This window comes from Oncorhynchus kisutch, linkage group LG8, assembly GCF_002021735.2.
Source record: "Oncorhynchus kisutch isolate 150728-3 linkage group LG8, Okis_V2, whole genome shotgun sequence".
Lineage (NCBI taxonomy): Eukaryota > Metazoa > Chordata > Actinopteri > Salmoniformes > Salmonidae > Oncorhynchus > Oncorhynchus kisutch.
Window position 1 is genome coordinate 37,283,773 of NC_034181.2, and position 22,148 is coordinate 37,305,920.

The 22,148-nt window shown below is 42.8% G+C and overlaps 2 protein-coding genes across 9 annotated transcripts; one reads left to right on the plus strand and one right to left on the minus strand.

Moving 5' to 3' along the window:
• Positions 1–364: 364 nt before the first annotated feature.
• On the plus strand, positions 365–9,086 carry LOC109895740 (phosphatidylinositol polyphosphate 5-phosphatase type IV-like). 8 transcript variants are annotated; one of them, XM_031830263.1, is made up of 11 exons: positions 365–469; positions 2,196–3,088; positions 3,997–4,120; positions 4,239–4,336; positions 4,425–4,549; positions 4,754–4,873; positions 5,000–5,107; positions 5,285–5,446; positions 5,600–5,715; positions 5,848–5,984; positions 6,170–9,086. In XM_031830263.1, the coding sequence occupies exons 2-11, from the start codon at positions 2,250–2,252 to the stop codon at positions 6,300–6,302; spliced, it is 1,962 nt and encodes a 653-aa protein (XP_031686123.1). In that variant the 5' UTR covers positions 365–469; positions 2,196–2,249; the 3' UTR covers positions 6,303–9,086. The 8 variants fall into 8 exon arrangements, with proteins under 8 accessions (XP_031686123.1, XP_031686120.1, XP_031686122.1 ...); XM_031830260.1 differs by having other exon boundaries at positions 384–469; positions 4,239–4,351; XM_031830262.1 differs by having other exon boundaries at positions 423–738.
• Positions 7,868–20,869, minus strand: LOC109895739 (mitochondrial-processing peptidase subunit alpha). The gene is made up of 13 exons (XM_020489688.2): positions 20,786–20,869; positions 15,241–15,443; positions 15,053–15,132; positions 14,825–14,907; positions 14,556–14,650; positions 14,287–14,387; positions 13,843–14,106; positions 13,653–13,745; positions 13,415–13,533; positions 13,241–13,331; positions 11,892–11,954; positions 11,646–11,790; positions 7,868–11,486 (listed from the first exon to the last, which is right to left on the minus strand). Exons 1-13 carry the CDS (start codon positions 20,830–20,832, stop codon positions 11,317–11,319), a joined length of 1,554 nt encoding a protein of 517 aa, XP_020345277.1. The 5' UTR covers positions 20,833–20,869; the 3' UTR covers positions 7,868–11,316.
• Positions 20,870–22,148: the final 1,279 nt, after the last annotated feature.

Genomic DNA, 22,148 nt, shown 5'->3' on the forward strand with positions numbered 1-22,148 from the left:
TATACTTTCATAGAACTAGACTGCTCAACCAGCGAGCTGTGGACTGCCATTTCTACTTTACCCTTAGCTCTGATGTTTTTCCAAAATAGATATATTTTAAAGTTGTAGTTAATATTGTGTTGATTATTTTCTTGTATGTGAATTGTGTAAAATAATTCAGCATGGGCTGCCATTGATACTTTGTAATGTCGAATTAATGTGAAATAAACCATTTTTAGAGCATTAATGTCCATTTTAATATTCTAAATCCTAATTGTATGACGAACTATTTATGTACAGTAAACTCATGACATGAGATCAGGGTGGCTCGCGTAGTTGTACGACTACTATTACTAGCTACCAGTAGGTGGCGCTACAATGCAAGCAACGTGTGTTTTGTTTTCTCGTTTGCGGTCTCGAAGATGGTGAACGACGAATTGGGTAGAATGGAATCGGTCAGAGTGACAATGAGCGGTATGATGTTGATATCGTGAGTGTCGAAAGCGCAAAAGGAGAAAGCTCTGTGGCTCTACAAGATGTTGACGTATGACGTGGAAAGCTGTGATTTTCAGAGTAGGGCTCCGGATAAAGGTGTCATCTCGTGTCTCGTTTGACATAGAGGCTGTGGGGTTAAGGGATAACGTCCCAGGAGTGGTAGACGCACGTCGCTTGAATTAAATGATGGATGGAAAGAAGGAGCAAAGCCTATCGGTTTGATTAAGTGGTTCACCCGATTTATGTCAAACGTGGAAATGTGAGGTATGCGATGACAACATATTTACAGTGCAGAAGCCGCTGCAGTTTTACAATTCTAACAAGTTTGGACACGTGGCAAGTGTTTGTCGAAGTAATAAATACTGTATGTAGCAGTTGAAGAGTCCGATGAAGCATGTTGTTATTGTGATGGGAATCACGTTCCCGGTGTGCCCTGTAAGGATGAATGAGATTGCAGTAACTAGGATCAGGGCTATCCAGCAGGTCGCCTATGTGGAGGCGGTGAAAATAGCTGAAGGAGTGAGTAGAGATGAGATGGTAGTGGATGGCCCACAGTCTGCAGTGAATGCCATGCAGGAGACGGATCCCGACACACTAACAGTGAAGAAGGTGGACTTAGTTGCGTTTTATAGCGCAAGTGATAAATTGCACTAGTCAAATGAATACACAAATCTAAGTTAGACATCATTGTGAAGGCGGCAAATATATTTCTGGATCTCCAGGACTATACAGCCGAAATGTTACAGGTAGTACTGAATGAAGAGGTTCAATGATCCTGTGTAGGGATCTGAAATCCGACCGAAGGAGTAGTGTCTATTTTATTTTATACAGTAGCGTGAATTTGGTTAGTGTTTTTGGTAATTAGTTATGAATTTGTTTTAGTAGTATTTTTTTTACTACCCCTTACAGTAGGTGGCGGCAATACACATTATGAATGTAGTCTGCCAATAAACATCAACGAAGAAGAAAAACCATGTCAAGTGATCATAGAGAAGTGGAAAGTTTGGTTTAGCGTTGGGAGCTAAACTAAAAATAGCTAGCTAGTTAACGTTACCTCTAACGATATATTCTCACAATGTTGTAATGGACGAAACTTGATTTCGCTTTTCCCCAGGTATCTAACGTTGATTAAATGTAGTGTCATGTCTAATGCATTTGTCTTTCCCAGACTGCCATATTCCGAGCGTTCTGTCATAGGTTAGAATATTAGCAGAGCTAGCGACTACAACGTTTCACCAGTGCGTTTCTGCTAGCTATCTAGCGAATGTTATGTGAATTTGAATGCTGTATAGCTAATGTTAGCAGCTTACTATGCGCCCTATCTTTTCTAGCAGCACATGTTTACGATGATGTAGCTAACTAGCTAGCATTATCGTAAACGTGCTAGCTAGTTAGCTTTACATGTCATCACAGTAGTTAGCCATTTTAGCATCCAGTTAACATTACTGCCAACTGAGCTGTTAAATATACAGGTAACTTAAGGTTTATTCTTTTGTCTGTGGAGTTCTCTCTTCCAGTAATTTAGCTAGCTAACATGAGCCAACCATATGTGCAGCAAACTTAGTCGGGCTAATCAATTCGTTACCTACCTAGCGTCATTGCTTGTGTAAGATAAGTAACATAGCAAGTGTCTAGCTAGCTAGTGTAACAATCATGCATATAATTAGAAATATTGTCAATCCATTCTCATTAATAGTACAGTAGCTATAATTGTTTTCTAGATGACCTTCCTTGCCATGGTACTGACAGACATCTGACAGAAGGTGCAGCCTGGCATGAGGATGACTGAGAATGGGGAGGACAGCAGCCCCTCTCAGCCTGATGGAGTGTTACCTCGTGGAGCTCCTGGTGGGAAGGATCCAGGAGTTGGCAGTGACAAGAGGCCAGTGAACCCCTCTACAGAGGACAACAAACCCACCAAGCTCATCGACACCCTGCAATTCCCTCAGGATGTACAAGACCAAAGCAGCAAGACCAGTCTCTACCAGCCGCGACCGCCCCTGCTGCCCAAGCCCCTTGCACTGTCGAAGGGAGGGAAGAGCGGTTCGATGGAGGAGGTGAGAAGCAGAAGACTTAAGCACAGCCAGGAGAGTCTGACTGACCCAGCTGAGACTGGTTCCTCCACAGACTCTCTTAAGGAGGACTCGACAGTTACAGGTGTGTTCACCTTGAGCGGTGCTGCCACCTTAAGGAACGGACAGGGCTCCATCGTTGGACCCCTCTTAACTCCTACAGGGTCCCCTGTCTTCAGGGCCAGGGGCCAGAGCCTCTCCGAGTATGAGAGGAGGCCCCACGACCACCACGGTGACCCAGTGGAGCAGCGGGGGAGGCCCTTTAAGGTACGCCTCTCTCCCTTACAGCCATCGGGTCCACTTCCTGCTCTGGAGCAGACCTTGGCGTCAGAGTCCTTAAGGACGGCTAATCGGATTGACAGGGATTGCGTGGATTATGGCATTGTGCCGGGGAGAGCTGGGCCTGAGAGGCTGCACCTGCACAGGAACCTGAGCGACAGCCGGCTTCTGGATAACATGGTGTTGGACAACACCTCTGTCAACTCCATGAAGTCCACCTTCAGCGTGTTGAACCCTATCAGACCCAGGGACGTCAGGAACAGGTAGGACTACACGCCTCTCACTCATGATATCCTCTCCAGATTACTGACCAGATACGTCCTGCAGAAGCCTTCTCTACCTGTATTGGATACCATACCGGTATCAGAGTGCTAGAAGTCTTGATAGCTTTCTAAAGGCATTGAAACTGTAATAGATGATCTCGATGCAGTGTATAAAGTATCCGTTGACTGTTTGATGCAGCTCTAAAATGATGATAGGCTTAAGTGATGCCCCATCTCATTGATAAAATCATGTACTTCCTGCGATGTGGAACATGACATCTCATGGTAAGACTTGAGGTGGGCCTTGAGTTAAATATATTCTGCATAAACTACAGATGGGCATTTGAGCTATTGTAACTTGTTGTGAGCAGTCACATTCACCATCAGTGCATTGTAACCAAGAAGACTGCTGTAATTATTACCGTGCCACATCTGCAGCTAGGGCATTAGCATTGGTGTGTGCTCTAGCAACACTGGCTGCTTTAATGAAGGCCTCAGAGGCTTATGGTATGTAAGTGCTCACTCTGACAGAGGTAATTGTCAGGTGGGAGTGTGTGAATCAGCATAGCTTTTGCCACCATTTGGGGTGCAAAGATGGGTCTCAATACACATGTTGTGCCTCAGCAAGGAGCTGTTCAAGGAATCGGGGGATTTATCTGAAATGTTTCAGACAACTATCAGCTATGGAAGAAGCCTATGTTTTGAAATGTGCCTCAGTGCCAATAATATCCAGCGTTCTTTGAATTGTGTGTGTATTCTACTTAACTTGTATAATGGAGCCTACCAGACATTTGAAATGGGTTTGGTTCAAAGTAGCCAAGAATACGAACTGTTTGTTAGAGCAAGCAGGGAAAACCGTGCTGCTATACCTCCGGTTATGAAGTGTTCATTTCCTCATTGTGTTCCAGGAGTTTTCTGGAGGGCAGCGTGCTAGGCAGTGGTGCCCTTCTGGGCGCTGAGGAGCTGGACCGCTATTTCCCAGAGAGGAGAGTTGGCATCTACATAGCCACATGGAACATGCATGGAGAGAAGGTGGGACCACTTCTACTGTTCAACATTAGGCCTAGAGCCTGAATATCTGTACGCAAGTTCTACACTCACTCTCTTTGCAATTTTTTTTTTTAAATGACCGCTTCCGTATCATTTTCAGGGACTTCCAAACAACCTAGATGATCTGTTGCTTCCGACAGACTCTGAATTTGCACAAGACTTTTACATCATCGGAGTCCAGGAGGGATGTCCAGACCGGTATAGGACGACTGTGTATGAGAGCATTTTGCATTATATCAATTGTGTCTTCAGCACTCTATGCTGATTTTGTGTGTGTGTGTCACAGGAGGGAATGGGAGATCCGTCTTCAGGAGACTCTGGGGCCGTACTACGTCATGCTCTACGCAGCCTCCCACGGGGTTCTCTACCTCACTGTGTTCGTCAGGAGAGACCTCATTTGGTTCTGCTCAGGTCCGTCCCAAATGGCACTACTACAAGTTGTCGAGAGTGAATCAGTCCTTTCCCATCAACAAATCTCAGAAGGTTGTCTCTAATTAAAATGTTGTAAGAGAGGTAACATTGTAAGGTGATCTCTCTGGCTACCCACTGCACATTTTATGTGTACAGTACGTGATCTGATTTGGCCCCTGTAACCATCGCATCTCCTCCTAACAGAAGTGGAGCATGCCACGGTCACAACACGCATCATGTCTCAGATTAAAACCAAAGGAGCCGTGGGGATCGGCTTCACCTTCTTTGGCACTTCCTTCCTCTTCATCACCTCCCATTTTACCTGTGAGTGACACCTCTGTTGTTCAGGAGGTGATGCTATTACATGTGAATGTAAACAGGAAGTGGAAAGCCTTTTGGATACAGTCGCACTGCTAACTAGGTGATTTAAGAAATATCCTTATGTTCCAGCTGGAGATTCCAGAGTGTACGAGAGGATTCTGGACTACAACAAGATCGTTGAAGCACTTGCTCTGCCTAAAGTTCTTCCAGACACCAACCCTTACCGCTCCACATCCTGTAAGTACTCTTAAAGACCAGAGCTGTTTATTGCAGTACTACTACTATATTGAAGTACTGTTGTCACATCTAGAAGAGCATCCTAATTATGTGAGGAGAAATGCTGTAGTTTCCCTCATGCAACAAGTGCTCAATAAGTACATTGTTAATGTTACTGATAATGACTATGTCTTTCAGCGGATGTGACAACACGGTTTGATGAGGTTTTTTGGTTTGGGGACTTTAACTTCCGCCTGAGTAAAGACCGTGTGGAGGTAGAGGCCCTTCTAAACCAGAACCAGGGTGTGGACATGGGTCCTCTTCTCCACCATGACCAACTCTCCAAGGAAATGAAGGATGGTACGTCTACATGGAACAACACCATTCTAACACTAGAGGTTTAGGCAAATATTACATGTATTAGATTGTGGATGATATCTCAATGTATTGTTACCACGCTCACTGTGACAGATACTTGACAATAGAGTACAAATGTGTTATGCTCTGTTCTAGGTTCCATCTTTAAAGGCTTCCAGGAAGCACTGATTCAGTTCCTCCCCACCTACAAATTTGACGTTGGCTGTGACGTGTATGACACCACCTCTAAGCAGAGAACTCCCTCATACACAGTACGTGTCACCGTCAGCGATACCCTGTGTCATTCATACAAGCAGGCCACTTTGCTTTATTTTATAGGCTTGTTTTAAACACACACACACAAAAAGGAATGTTTTATTTGACTGTTCCTCTGTGTGCTCTAGGACAGAATACTGTTCAGGAACAGGCAGGTGGGTGACATCAAAGTGATAAAGTACACCAGCTGTTCAATGATCAAGACGTCAGACCACCGGCCTGTCATCGGCATGTTCCAGGTCAAACTCCGTCCTGGAAGAGACAAGTGAGTCCCACCCCTGCCTCTCTTAGCTGTTTACAGCAGCAAGTTATTTGCAGCTTTCAGCTCCAACACTATTAACCTTTCTCGTAGTAATAGGTGTCCAAAAGTGCGGTCAACGAAAAGCTCAAGATTTAGAACAGTTGGTTAACCCTCTTTATTTGTTGTTCACTGTCTGGCGTGTTTCTCAGTATTCCTCTGGGAGCGGGCCAGTTTGACAGGAGTCTGTACCTGGAGGGCATCAGGAGGAGGATCACCAGAGAGCTGAAGAAGAGAGAAGCCACGAAGGACCAGGGCAGCAGCACCATCTGCTCCATCTCCTGAACCTGGACCAGAATCAATCTGACCCAGCCATGAGGGACCAAAGGGAACCAGTCTTGTGGTTCCACTTCCAGCCCAGTCTGTGGGAGAATCTGTTGGTTTTTGTCCGAGGCCTTGCATCCTCGCCTGCTTTTGAAAAAAGGTCAAAGGTAATCGAGGAGAGGAAACGTAGAAACAAATGTGCTTGTATGAAATGACTCTCGTTCTCCACTTGTGTGTCATCAGGCAAATTACGTTGACGGGTAGAATCCCCAAATAAATGTGTAAATGGATACAAATTTAGCTAGTTGTGCGAAACATTTTCTAGATAAAAGTAGCGTATAGTTTTTAAATGTGTGCATACTTTTCTCCTTTGAGAAAACAACAGCTGATTCAAAAGGGGTGTGGTGGATATTAAAACACTAGCCCAGAATACTATTGTGCAACCTCTGCTGAAGTAAGTAATGAGCAGACTCCTCCGTTCGCCTACTAACGAATTGACACTCTCCTCGACCACTTATCGCTTTCCGGGTCAGGGAGGAGAGGACGGACTTTTGTCTAATTGAGAATCTCCCTGTGAGTCATGGAAGTCACGTAGGCTGATCCATGAGCGCCCCCTACTGAGAGCTGTTGGAACTGTCACTCATGTGGTTTTTTTGGGGGGGGGGGCTGTTCTCAAAGGCAGGGACCTTGAGTTCAGACAGACTCCAGTCTGCAGACTCTGCAGTAAACGGGTCTATTTATACAGACCTATAAACAAGACTGAACTGGGGAACCTGACATTGAAGATTGAAAGGTAATCAGTCACCCGTGTGTGCTGGTTGACTGATGTTGCTCTGAGTATACTGTACTTAATACGTTCTTTTTTTGTTGTTTTGATTTTGTACATTTATTTAACAAGCCAGGATGATATGGTCCATATGTAATGTCACTTTTTACTTGGTGTACCTGTATTCAAAGGCCTTGTCAATGCATTTTCATCAAACAGCTCTTTCTTTGATATACCAAACCTTTGGGGTGTTCTTGGATTTCCTCCAGTAAAGAAACTGACCCATGATTTCACAGAAATGGACTTATCCCTATCAAATTTAAGGGGAATTTGTTATTTTGATGTTGCTTGATGAACATACATTTCCTGCAAGTATGGTGCTTATTGAATTAAGGCATGGTGGCTTTTCTGGCATTGTATAAAAAAACATGTGATATTTGTGAAATATCTTGCTTATTAACATATTGTTTAATATCTCGCATAATGGATACAGAACCATCCTTTGCAATGGTGATGTGGATCGTGTTGGAGCGGTTGAACTCTGGTTCATTGCCTTAATGTCATCTGTCGTGACTAAATTAAATACTCATGTAACTTAATCACAAAAAAATATATACTTTCCATGTACTGTATTGTGCTAACGAGGGGAAGAAGATTCATTGCATGGAGATCAATGGTTCTGGTGTAATGGTGAATCATGAGTTCTCATTCACTTTAACGCTCAGGGCAAGTGCCTGTGATCTTGTTTGTGATTTTTCTCAGGACTCCATATCTGTGGGTCTTTTATAACATGATTTGTGATGTAACATCACATAAGCTGTTTGGAATGCTATTTCTGTTTTATTTTTGAGATTGTGAAACAAATGTCTTCTTCTGTCATCTGAAGTGGACATTAAATATCCCTCAAAGAATGGCAGTATAATTGTTTTATAAATGCTAATTCATGGCAATAATTCTTAATTCACCAGAAACAAATCTCCAATTGGGCTGAATACAGATACACATATGGGTCATCACATTCATTATTTTCACTTTCAAGGACGCAGAGAAACCTTGGTTTGAAATTAAATTTAAGATTGTGGCAGTATTCTGAAACAAAGTGAAAAAGCTAAATACATGATTACAATGTAGAGAAGACACATACCACTATATAGCGATATAGTTTTGGAAATGAGAAATAAATGTAAAGATTTCTCTGGCACCTGAAATGATATCAGCTCACACACACAGTACGATATACATTGAGTGTACAACACATGAACACCTGCTCTTTCCATGACATACTGCCCAGGTGAAAGCTACTATCACCTGTTAAATCTGCTTCAATCAGTCTGGAGATGAAGGGGACAGGTTGAAGTATTTTTAAGCCTTGAGGCAATTGAGACATGGATTGAGTATGCGTGACATTCAGAGGGCGAATGGGCAAGACAAAATATTTAAGTGCCTTTGAATGGGGTCTGGTAGTAGATGCCAGGTGTACCGGTTTGAGTGTGTCAAAAACTGCCATGCTGCTGGGCTTTCCAAGCTCAACAGTTTCCCATGTATGAAAGAATGGTTCACCACTCAAAAGACATCCAGCCAAGTTGACAATTGTGGGAAGCATTGGAGTCAACATGGGGCCAGCATCCCTGTGGAACACTTTCAACACCGTGTAGGGGGGTGAAACTCAATTAGGATGGTGTTCTTAATATTTTGTACACTTTGTATACACAGATGTCAAAACAGTGATATAGTGGGTTGAATGAAAGAATATAGCTTAGAATACTATAACTACACAGCATCATACAGGAGGTCTAATTTCAGTCTGGATAAGTGGAAATCAATGTGTACCTATCTTCAAGAAACAGCCTCAATGTTGGTGACACTAATCCAAACATCTCATTATCTCTGCTGTACACAGGTGACTAACTCAGCCATATGTGTAAGGGACATTTTGACAGAAGTGCTTGCAGTTAGTCAGATACGTCTCTCTTAGTATTGTCACCGTCTGCTGAAGATGACAAGGCTTTGGGTGAGACTCCAGCCTCTGAAATGTAATTTAAAAAGTGTCTCAAACTTAAGGAAGTATCTGTGTTAAATGTGCAAATATCAGTGTAGTAGGACATTGCTAGGACATTCACACATACAGTGTAGTCCAGGGCCCGGTTTTCAAAAAGTATCTTAAGGCTAAGTTCATCTTTAGAGCCTTTGTAGGAGCATTGTTAAATCTCTGAGCAGTTTCCCAAATCCCTTGTTACTGAAGTTGTATTTGAAAACGCACATTATTTACCGACTGCCTCAGACCACTCGTAAAACTACTAAGTACGTCATTAGATGCTTTTTCTTTGCCCTCCACGTCACTTCATGAACAGCATCAAGATGTTCATCTGTCTGTGACCACCGATGACCTCAGCAGCGCAGCGTTTCTATTGATCCTAATCACTATATCAGAGAATCACAACCCTTTATTTTCCTTTTTACCATGAAGGTAATTTGTAGGTCTCCCTCTACAGATCCAGCAATGTAACTCTCGAGCCATATTCATTCACACATACTTGGAATTAAACCCAAAAGCATGCAAACCATCCCAGCCAACGTGGGTCAGGTGGGATAGTGAACAGGAAATTAAAACTTCCCTCTGGCAAGAAAGTGTAGACGTTCCAGGTAAGCAAAACAAAAGTAACATTTTGTTTTTTAAAAATCACCTCACTCAAAAATGTTCTTTTACAGTTGGAGATCCAAACATGAATCCTCTCAGTGCTTAGCACAGCTCCATTGGGAGAACATTAGTGTACCATACACATAGAACACCTCATTCAAGGGTTTTTCCTTTTCACCATTTTCTACAATGTAGAATTATAGTGAAGACATCAAAACTATGAAATAACACATATGGAATCATGTAGTAACCAAAAAAATATAGCTACCCTTTGCCTTGACAGCTTTGCACATTGTCTCAACCAACTTCATGAAGTAGTCACCTGAAATGCATTTCAATTAACAGGTGTGCCTTAAAAAGTACATTTGTGGAATCTTTTCCTTCTTAATGCATTTTAGCTAATCAGTTGTGACAAGGTAGGGGGGTATAAAGAAGACAGCCCTATTTGGTAAAAGACCAAGTACATATTATGGCACAAACAGTTCAATTAAGCAAAGAGAAACAACAGTCCATTGCTTTAAGACATGAAGGTCAGTCAACGCGGAACATTTGAAGAACTTCAAAACGTTTATTCAAGTGCAGTCGCAAAAACCTTCAAGCTTCAAGCGTTATGATGAAACTGGCTCTCATGAGGACCGCCACAGGAAAGGGAAGACCCAGAGTTACCTCTGCTGCAGAGGATAAGTTCATTAGTTACCAGCCTCAGAAATTGCAGCCCAAATAAATGCTTCAGAGTTCAAGTAACAGACATCAACTGTTCAGAGAAGACTGCGTGAATCAGGCCTTCATGGTCAAATTGCTTCAAATAAACCACTACTAAAGGACACCCATAAGAAGAAGAGACTTGCTTGGGCCAAGAAACTCGAGCAATGGACATTAGACCGGTGTAAATTTGTCCTTTGGTCTGGAGTCCAAATTTGAGATTTTTGGTTCTTTGTGACACACCGTGTGGGTGAACGGATGATCTCCGCATGTGTGGTTCCCATCTTGAAACATGGAGGAGGTGTGATTGTGTGGGGGTGCTTTGCTGGTGACACGGTCTATTATTTATTTAGAATTCAGGGCACATTTAACCAGCACGGCTACCACAGTATTTTGCAGCAATACACCATCCCATCTGATTTGGGCTTACTGGGACTATCATTTGTTTTTAAACAGGACAATGACCCAACACACCTCCAGGCTGTGTAAGGGCTATTTTACCAAGGAGAATGATGAGTGCTGCACCTGGCCTCCACAATCCCCCGACCTCAACCAAATTGAGATGGTTTGGGATTAGTCGGACCGCAGAGTGAAGGAAAAGCAGCCAACAAGTGCTCAGCATATGTGGAAACTCCTTCCAGACTGTTGGAAAAGCATTCCAGGTGAAGCTGGTTGAGAGAATGCCAAGAGTGTGCAAAGCCATCTTCCAGGCAGAGGGTGGCTATTTTTTTAAACACTTTTTGGGTTATTACATGATTCCATATGTTTACTTCATAGTTTGTCCTCACTATTATTCTGCAATGTAGAAAACATTTTAAATAAAGAAAAACCCTTGAATGAGTAGGTGTTCTAAAACTTTTGACCGGTAGTGTAGGTCAGTGTCCAGTATATATATATATACATTGATGTCAGGGTAAACACAGGGAGGTCTATCGGAAGAGGCGGTACATGCGAGGCAGGCGTCCGTCCTTGCTGGACAGGGCAGCTTGGATGTGCTCATAGGAGGGCATCTCAGTCAAGTCTCCTAGCGCTGCTACTGCTGGCTTGCTGCGCAGCATCTTGGTTGTGACCCTCTTGATATCACTTGCTGTAATGTTACCTGGAAAGAGAAGTGAGTGAAAAGTCAGCATAAAGAACTACTGATCTGCCATGACAGTCATGATTTGTCATTTCCCTGCAGATTGTCGGACACCAATGTTTCATTCTGGGCTTGAGGATATCAATATCCACTATGGTGACCCAGGGCACTACTACTCACTGATGAGGTCACACAGCTCATGTGGCAGCTTCCTCTTCCCTGTGGCTAGAACCTGTCGGCCGACATCTTCAAAGATAACCGGCCGAGACTCCAGGTTCATCATCAGCATGGACTTGAGCTGCGTCTTTGCTCTCGCCAACTCCATCTGAGCACAGAAAGAGAGATGCAACGTTTGGAAGTTCAAAGAGAGAGTTCCAAGTTCAGAAAACTTTGTCATTTTAAAATGGCTTGTGTGACAAGCCTTACCTCTCCTGCTGTCCCAGCCATCTGAATAAACTCTCTGGTTATAATCTCCACCATTTCCCGAACCTTGACAAAGCAAGATGTTGTAATCAACAACTTTGGAATGGCAGCACTTTCACAACGTCAAGAGAACACACATCATACAAAAGTCAAATGCAGGGGCGCCAGATAACCTTTAGGCTATTGGGCCAGTCACATAATGATTCTAACTAGCAATCTGAGCCGACAAGGTGCAAAATCTGTCAATGTGCCCTTGAGAAAGGCACTTAACCCTAATTGCGCCAGGGTCGCCATTGATAATGACAGACCCTGGCCCCACTCTCCGAGGGTGTTTCAGAGAGTTGGGATGTGCAAAAAAAAAAAAACACTTCCAATTCTCACACCCTCAATGGCCAGTTTATTAGGTACACCACTCCATTCACAAAAATGGGTCGCTCCTACAAACAGTCACGTGGCCATGGATTGCTATATAAAGCAGTCAGAGCCCAGCATTGAGGAATTCAGTTACTGTTCAATTGAATGCTAGACGGGCAGAATGAGTGACCTAAGACACTGAGTGTGGTATGATTGTTGGTGCCAGCCGCGCCAGTTCAAGCATCTCAGAAACGGCCAGCCTCCTGGGCTTTTCATGCACGACACGGTCTAGGGTTTACCGAGAATGGTACGACAAAACAAACATCCAGTCAGCGGAAATCCTGTCGGCGAAAACAGCTTGTTGAGAGGCCAAATGAGAATGGCGGGCCACCAACAGGCAAATAACGCTGTAGTTTAACATTAGTGTACAGAACAGTATCTCGGAACGCACAACTCGTCAGTCCTTGTCTATTGCAGCAGACAACCACACCAGGTTCCACTCCTAAAGAAGCAGCTCTAGTGGGCACACAATCACCAACACTGGACAATTGAGTGGAAAAATATTGCCTAGGCCAACACATTTCAGTTGCTTGCTGTTGAGTCATGCTGATGGCAGTCAGGATTTGGCGTAAGCAGTACATGTCCATGGCCCCAGCCTGGTGGCGGTGGTGTAATATGGGGAATGTTTTCCTGGCACACGTTAGGTCCCTTGATACCAATTGAGCAACTTGTCCATGCCCCGAAGAATTCCGGCTGTTCTGGAGGCAAATGGGGGACCGACACAAAACTAGATAGGTATACATTATAAACTGGCCACTGAATACATGTAAATGTGTGAAATTTGACTAATATAAGCCACCACCAAATTATTATTTTAAAAGACATAACAAAAATGTTTTATTTTTAACAGATATTATATTCAGAGCATATGGCAGCTTAGTATTAGCCATTTAAACTACAGTGTAAAGTCCTGCCCCTCCTGAATCTCCTCTCCCTACCTGTCTGGGGTCTGCACTGGCATGGATACACAGCAGGCCGCTGTCCTCGTAACTGTGATGGTATGAGGTGGCATTGTACATCCAATGATGCCTGTAGATTTTTTTTAAATGAATTTAAAAAATATACAATCGTAATTACTTTCATTAGAATTGAGGAGGATGTATCCTGCTTACCTGTTGAGCACGTTCAGGTAAAGCCGAGTGAACATGCCTTTCCCAGGACCCCCCGCTGAGAAGGACCCGCCTCCACCCATCATCATGTTGAGGACGGCAAATGGGATGAAGTCCTCCTCCTGTATCACAAAATATGTATAATAACATCCAGATACAGGATAGCCTAGATAGAGCCTGAGACAGTTCAAGCAAGTGGGCGGGAGATCCTCCACACCAACCAATCACAGTGAGCACCCACCAGGAACGAGCAGCTCTCCAGGCCAATCATGATGTGGGTGAGCTCAGGGATGGGAGTGGGGCCAAGGCTCACATCTGACATATCCTTATCCATCTGAGAGGATCAAAACAGAGATTTACATTCTGATTTAGTAAAATAAACAAGGAAAAAGGAAGGAAGGAAAGGGGAAAAAAAATCTTCCTGCTCTTACCCTTACGATTCCACCAGTGTACTGTGCCACAGACAGGTCGACATTGGTAGGCGTACTGGCTCCCCATACTGGCTTCACATCCAGCAGATATTTCCTGGCGCAGGCCACCAGTTGTTCATGTTCGATGCCCACACCGGCTAGCACCATACGCTCTGGGCAGTAGTAGCTCCGCAGGTACGTATGTAGCAGCTTCTTGTCAATCTTCTCCACGTTGTCTACTGGACAGAAGCGAGGCAACCCAACAGTGTTCCCCCGATATGCTGCCTAGTTCACAGAGTAAGTGTTGTGAAACGTTATGTATCATCATACGAATTTGTCCAAAAATGGCGCAATTGATCTAGGCTCACTGCAGAGGTGGGGCCAAAGTAAATTAGTAACGGTGCAACAAGAGACGTCGTGCAGCTCAAGAATAATTTCTGAGTATCAATCAATAGCACGACTCACTGCGTGGATCATCTCTGTCAGTAAAGGTTCAGGGTCAGGTCTCATGTTCAGATCCTCCAGCTCAAAGCGCACTGCCATCCTAGTCATCTCAATCTCCTCATCTAGTAACCAGAAGCAGAGCCATCCCTGAAGAAAATATACTCCCACAAAAAACGTTTACTAGTCTTACTTTCGTAGACAATTCAATTAAGTCAACATTTTCCACAAATCATTGAAGGAGACGTCAAACATGATGACAGACAGACCTGTCACTCAGAGTGTTGACTCACCTAGCAGGCGTGGCTGCAATACAGCATCGGAGAGCAGGCTGACTACCGTGTCCAGTCCCTTCACCTCGGCAGAGACGGCATACATGGTGGTGTCTCTGTGAATAAAACCTTAGGCGTCACACAAACTGACTGAAAAGCTTCATCCCCTTCCAAAGCAGTACAACACTGAAAGGGATAAAGACCATGACTATAGTTCGTATACCTTCCCGGCAGGCAGAGAGAAAACATACTGTGCCTGGACATTGAAGCAAAAAGGAAATGTTTCATACCTGGACGTTTGGCAGTCACAGATCCCTCCATGTTTTTCAAGTGTGAGAAGAATTTCGTCTTTACTGCCATACTGGGCTGTGGACTGAAGACGCACATACACGTACATTCATCGTTTCCCATAAACAAAAACATGGCCATCAATTTGCTTATGCTACAACAGTGACAAGACTGAGGCAAAACGGTGGAACATCTCTTGCACAAGCCGTCTCAAAGCAGATGATACTTACCGAAAAGGCCAGTTTCTCCAAAAAGTGTGCAATTCCACTGGGGTATTTTGTCTCATGTCTGGATCCTGAATTCACCAAAACTGGAAGGAGAGAAGAAGCAAATCATCATTCATTCATACTTTATTGATTATGCAGCAATGGAGACTTTCTGAAATAGAATAAGAAAAGATCAATTATATTCAACTTACTTCCAACAGTGCAGAATTGACCAAACTTGTTTTGAGATGCTACTTTAAGGCCATTTTCCAAAGTAGTGATTTTAGTCTCGCATTGCTCATGCCCGTCAACGGACGCAAACACTGGTTTAGGGATACCCGGTAACGGTGCAGAGAGTGAGATATTTGGATATCTGCTGCCACTGCTGTACTTTCTATATACTGCAATTCCAAACCTGTAAATGCAAAGATGTAAGGTTTAAATGTGCCTAAATAAATCAGACTGTAATCTCAGACTTCTGCAATCCAGTCTGAATTACAGAACTGCAAAAACATACATTTCTTTACAAGCCAAAATGATGAACAACATTACATTTGAACTTACTCTTGTAGTTGTTTTATTCAGGCAGAAATGTAAGAAAAATATCCACAGGAAAGTATAATGTACCCGATTTTTTTGAACGTCAGTACTGCCGTTGAGATTACGATAACCTGACACATGCGCAAAACCATGTAAACACCTGCAAAACTTCAGTTTGCGCCTTTAACTAGGCATACATTACATGAAAAACAAAAATCTTCACAACATTATGCGAATTGTCAGCATAATCTTGTCATCCTGAAGTGAGCGACTGGTGTGCTCATATTACACAAATTTGCTCACATTGCCGCCTGTCTAGACCCATCCCGGTTTTATACATTTCCAGATGAGTCGTGGTGCCTGTGGCTTTAAGAAGTGTCATCATTACCCCTTCTTTGTGGTTGTAGCCAAGCAACAGAGGACAAATTGTACAAATCGCATTGTAGAAAAGAAACGACGCAAAATATCTAGCATGTCAGAATTATGTTTATCTGGACCTAGAGTGCGGATCGGGAGAGCGAAAGACCCATAATCGCACGTCTTTCTCCCACTCCCATTCTGCGACCTAAGACGTTTTAGTTGTCGCCTACAATTATACAATTCACCTGCAATCCCAGAAATGTGTTGTGGATCCCAAGTAGTTTAAAATCATGTAATGTCCAGCTTTAGTTGATAAGCGGACAAATCGGTATAGCCACACACAGAGATCCTCGTTTTAGGTCAGTTAATATTACTTTCCTGTGGATATTTTGTCTCCCATTTCCACCCGAATAAGGACGAAATGGTCAGACAACAGAGTAAATTCAAATTTGGCGTTTTAGACCATATATATTAGAGACGAGTGAGGAAACAAATGTCACACCAAGATTAGAAAAGAGGCCAGGTTTAGGTTAGTTAATGGATTGCGGCAATCAACAACAGCATGTCTTGACAGTCAGGGGAACTGAAGTCACACCTAAGTACCAGATTCATCTTTCCATATGTTCTAGGTAGCACCTAGCCCAATTTATACTCTTAAGGAGCCTAACGTTACCGTTAGTCCATTAGGTCCAAGGACCTTATGCTATTTTCAGAGGTAGACCGGCTCTGGTAGCCAAAACAGCTAAATACTCAATCGATTCTCAATTGCGGTACAGTTGTAGAAAGATACAGCCCTTTACTTTCATCACATCAAAACAATATAAAATGTAAAATATACACTTACTGTATACTGTTCTAACAGATTTTAGTACTGTTGTAGCCGGCAGGACAATGTTATGTGTAAATGCTAGGGATGTGCATCATTCCCTTTAAAGACCACTCAAAACGAATATATGCGATTCAGTTTGATTAGAGAACTAATCAATGCGATTTGGTCCAATGATCTAACATTTGTTACATTAAGGCTGTGAAAGGAAGGAAAATCATTACAAACTCCAGCCACTCAAACCACAGACTACTCTCAGTTTCTGCATGGCAAGCGGTACATCAAGTCTGACACCAACAGGCTCCTGAATAGCTTCTATCACCAAGCCATAAGTCTGCTAAATAGCTAACACGTGACATTAAAGCTTGAAACTTAAACCATTTTTTCATTCTAAATTAGAATCTGCTGCTCATGAGCTGGGCCTCTGATTTGGATTCGTCTGCGCTGACTGTGCAAGTGTAAATGATAATATATACAGTTGAAGTCGGAAGTTTACATACTCCTAGGTTGAAGTCAATAAAACTAGTTTTTCAACCACTCCACAAATGTCTTGAAAACAAACTATAGTTTTGGCAAGTTGGTTAGGACATATACTTTGTGCATGACAAGTCATTTTTCCAACAATTGTTTACAGACAGATTATTTCACTGCATCACAATTCCAGTGGGTCAGAAGTTTACATACACTAAATTGACTGTGCCTTTAAACAGCTTGGAAAATACCAGAAAATGATGTCATGGCTTTAGAAGCTTTTGAAACAAACAATAGTACGCAAGTATAAACACCATGGGACCACGCAGTCGGTATACCGCTCAGGAAGGAGACGCGTTCTGTCTCCTAGAAATGAACGCACTTTGGTGCGAAAAGTGCAACCCAATCCCAGAGGACCTTGTGAAGATGCTGGAGGAAACAGGTACAAAAGTAACTATATCCACAGTAAAATGAGTCCTATATCAACATAACCTGCAAGACCACTCAGCAAGGAAGAAGCCACTGCTCCAAAACTGCCATAAAAAAATCCAGACTACGGTTTGCAACTGCACATGGGGACAAAGATCGTACATTTTGGAGAAATGTCTTCTGGTCTGATGAAACAAAAATATAACTGTTTCGCAATAATGACCATCGTTATGTTTGGAGGAAAAAGGGGGCGGCTTGTAAGTTGAAGAACACCATCCCAACCGTGAAGCACGGGGGTGGCAGCATCATGTTGTGGGGGTGCTTTGCTGCAGGAGGGACTGGTGCACTTCACAAAATAGACGGCATCATGTGGATATATTGAAGCAACATCTCAAGACATCAGTTAAAGCTTGGTCACAAATAGGTCTTCCAAATGGACAATGACCCCAAGCATAATTCCAAAGTTGTGGCAAAATGGCTTAAGGACAACAAAGTCAAGGTATTGGAGTGGCCATCACAAAGCCCTGACCTCAATCCTATGGAAAATTTGTGGGCAGAACTGAAAAAGTATGTATCGAGCAAGGAGGCCTACAAACCTGACTCAGTTACACCAGCTCTGTCTGGAGGAATGGGCCAAAATTCACCCAACTTATTGTGGGAAATTTGTGGAAGGCCACCCAAAACGTGTGACCAAAGTTAAACAATTTAAAGGCAATGCTAGCTAATACTAATGGAGTGTATGTAAACTTCTGACCCACTGGGAATGTGATGAAAGAAATAAAAGCTGAAATAAATCATTCTCTCAACTATTATTCTGACATTTCACATTCTTAAAATAAAGTGGTGATCCTAACTGACCTCAGACAGGGAATTTGTACTAGATTAAATATCAGGAATTGTGAAAAGCTGAGTTTAAATGTATTTGGCTAAGGTGTATGTAAACTTCTGACTTCAACTGTATATATGGTGTATGTATGTGTGTGTGTGAATGTTGCATGTTTATGGTGTATGTACAATGTAGGCACATGGGCCATGAGGGAGACTTGGCATCTACCACCCAACTACCAATATCAGATTTGGGGAGGGGGGCGCAATGTAGCCTGTTTTTTGTCCCCCCACTTCAGAAATAACCGTCGCCCACTAATTAACGTATCATTTTTGCAGATGAACTGTTTGGGCTAGTAACGCATACATTTTTTTAGTTTACAAATTAGCTATGACATCTCCAACAAATATAAAGCACAACTTCGGATTTCACCCCACCTCAAAATCGAATAGTTTTGACCGTTTGGAAGTTTAGGGAGCTCCTTTTCTCCTGCTTTGGCCATGCAGTGTGCCTTGCAAAGTGATTGCTGGCGTCGTTATGAAATGATCAACTTTACCCTGTATATCTTTACACTGATTGTTTAAATCAGTGCGCAGTTTGACTAGGATAGTAATATTGCCTGGAGTTGTTCTTGTTCAGCATGCAAAACAAATGTCAACAGCTACATGCTTAGTTCTACACTGGAGGTGCCACAAAATATGAGGTATTTTTGAAAGGTAGAAAGAAAGTAATGAGCTAAATGTTTTAGTAGATCTGCTATTCATAAAGTTCAAAACGATTATCTGACCGATGCATGCTACATTTGGATCGGTTGGGGTCCGTGGACCAGTTGTATCTTAAAGACGCTGCATGGTCAATCCGTTGTCTGCATTGGCCGTACAGTGATGTGGCCTCTGCAGAAGTCAGGGCATTCATACTTGTTGTGTTTTGCAGTCTTGCGCTTTGCAGAGCAGCACAGAGCTGTTGTGAAGGAATTTGTCAAGGGAGTTAGTGTTTATACAGGACCTCCCGCCCTCACCTACCGTCAACCAATCAAGTCAATGCAGACCTATACGGAGCTCTCTACATTGTTACAAAAAAAATGGAGAGGCCCACTGCGATGCGGTACGGAGTTCAATTTGGCCTCTGAGGGCCTCCGAAGGCTCCCCAATTGCATCACACCATCCATACGGTGGGCTATTCCTTGGGTGCTGAAATCCATCGTTTTTGATAACTTCCTTTTATGTGATATCAGAGCTCCAGTCAGCTCACACTAGTCTCCCCTCAACTCCATCGTAGAGTTGTGTTGAGATATTTGGAGACTATATGTATGCCCCTTTTTCCATAAACATAGAGATGGAATTCTCGGCCTAACGAGTGGCACAGAGGTCTAAGGCACTGCATCACAGTGCTTGAGGTGTCACTACAGACCCGGGTTCGTTCCCAGGCTGTCTCACAACCGGCCGTGACCGAGAGTCCCATAGGGCGGCGCACAATTGGCCCAGCATCATCCGGGTTCGGGGAGGTTTTGACCATCGCACACTTCATATATCACAAAACCGGGGGTAAAATACAAAAAATTATAATAATAAACTTAAAAATAAAATGTAATTCTCATCGAAAGTAACTCTAAGAAGCTGTATATGTTTTGTGTGTGCGATTTCTATGCTTCCTGTTCTTACTTTCGTTTATGCATCTTTTACTATTGGTTTTGTACACCAGCTTCAAACACCTGAAAATACAATATTTTTGGTTATGGAAAATATTTCAGTGGTTAAAATGGTCCAATGATTCTCTACACTATACTTGATTGTTTTGTTAGATTAACTGAACATAGGCGAACTATTAGAATTTTGCAATCAGGAAATAACCGAGCAATTATAGTGGACCTTTAAAACTTCCCGACCAGAAGATACTATTGTCAATAGACTCTAAAGGTAGTAGTTAGCTTATAAAAAAGAGCTAGGTAGCACCATATGCTAACTATTGATGATGCCAAAGTGTGTTTGTCCAGAAATCCAAGTTGCCAGTGACAGTGTACGTCAGCTACCTAGTTTGCTAGCTAGAGGAAATCACGACTGTACTCGCATGCATATAACGCCACTGTCAATAATGCTATTCGTTCGCAGCCGACTGCAGATTAAAAATATAGCTTTCCACAACATTGTTTTGTTTGACTTAATCGATCAGTTACACGGCTTGCTTGCGCGCTAGCTGATCACGAAAATACATATTTCAGTAAAGTCAATTCAAATGCTTTAGGATACACGTGAATATAAAATATTACGGTATTTTATTTTTGCAAGTACTAAACTGTGAATATTACCTCTGAACACGGCCCCAACTTCTACAATGCGACATGTGCGCCGCCATCTTGAATTCTCTGTGACCACTAATTCAACCGGATGCTATTTCAAAACACTTTCTTTTCCTTCTTATTCTTCTTCCTCCTTGTCTTTTTCTTCGATGAGGTTTAACGGCTGTTGGCATCCAATAAATGTTGCTTTACCGCCATCTACTAGACTGGAGTACAAATCCCTTATACTTTGCTTGGAAAAAAATAATACAGAAAATCATCAAACACAAAAAATAACACCACCATTCTTAATTGTTCTTAATTGACTTGCCTTGTTAATATAAAACATTTAGTCCTACCTCAGGCCAACAACCTAAAAGGAAGGGACACCACCACACCCTATAACTCACACACCCAAATACCTCTCCCCAAATACCTCTCTGCAGGTGCCACCACAACCTCAATTATCCCTGCAGTACAGTTGATAACCATTGTTATAAATGCTACAAATCCAAACTTACTGACACATATATCACTAGGATTTTTAGTAGATCTGTACCAGTATGGTGAACCCTTGGATTTAATAACTGGTTGACCCTCCTTTGACAGCAATAACATCAAACAAATGTGTTCTGTAGTTGCGGATTAGACCTGCACAACAGTCAGGAGGAATTTTGAACCATTCCTCTTTACAAAATTGTTTCAGTTCAGCAATATTCTTGGGATGTCTGGTGTGAACTGTTCTCTTGAGGTCATGCCATGGCATCTCAATCGGGTTGAGGTCAGGAGTCTGACTGGGCCACTCTAGAAGGCATATTTTCTTCTGTTGAAGCCATTCTGTTGTTGATTTACTTCTGTGTTTTGTGTCGTTGTCCTGTTGCATCACCCAACTTCTGTTGACCTTCAATTGGCAGACAGAGAGCCTAACATTCTCTTGCAAACTGTCTTGATAGACTGGGGAATTCATTTTTCCGTCGATGATAGCAAGCTGTCCAGACCCTGAGGCAGCAAAGCAGCCCCAAACCATGATGCTCCACCATACTTTACAGTTGGGATGAGGTTTTGATGTTTGTCTGCTGTGCCTTTTTTTCCCACACATAGTGTTGTGTGTTCCTTCCAAACAACTCAACTGTAGTTTAATCTGTCCACAGAATATTTTTCCAGTCGCTCTGTGGAACATCCAGGTGCACTTTTGCAAACTTCAGACGTGCAGCCAAGTTTTTTTTAGACATCAGTGACTTCTTCCGTGGTGTCCTCCCATGAACACCATTCTTGTTTAGTGTTTTACGTATTGTAGACTCGTCAACAGAGATGTCAGCATCTTCCAGAGATTTCTGTAAGTCTTTAGCTGACACTCTAGGATCCTTCTTAACCTCATTGAGCATTCTGCGCT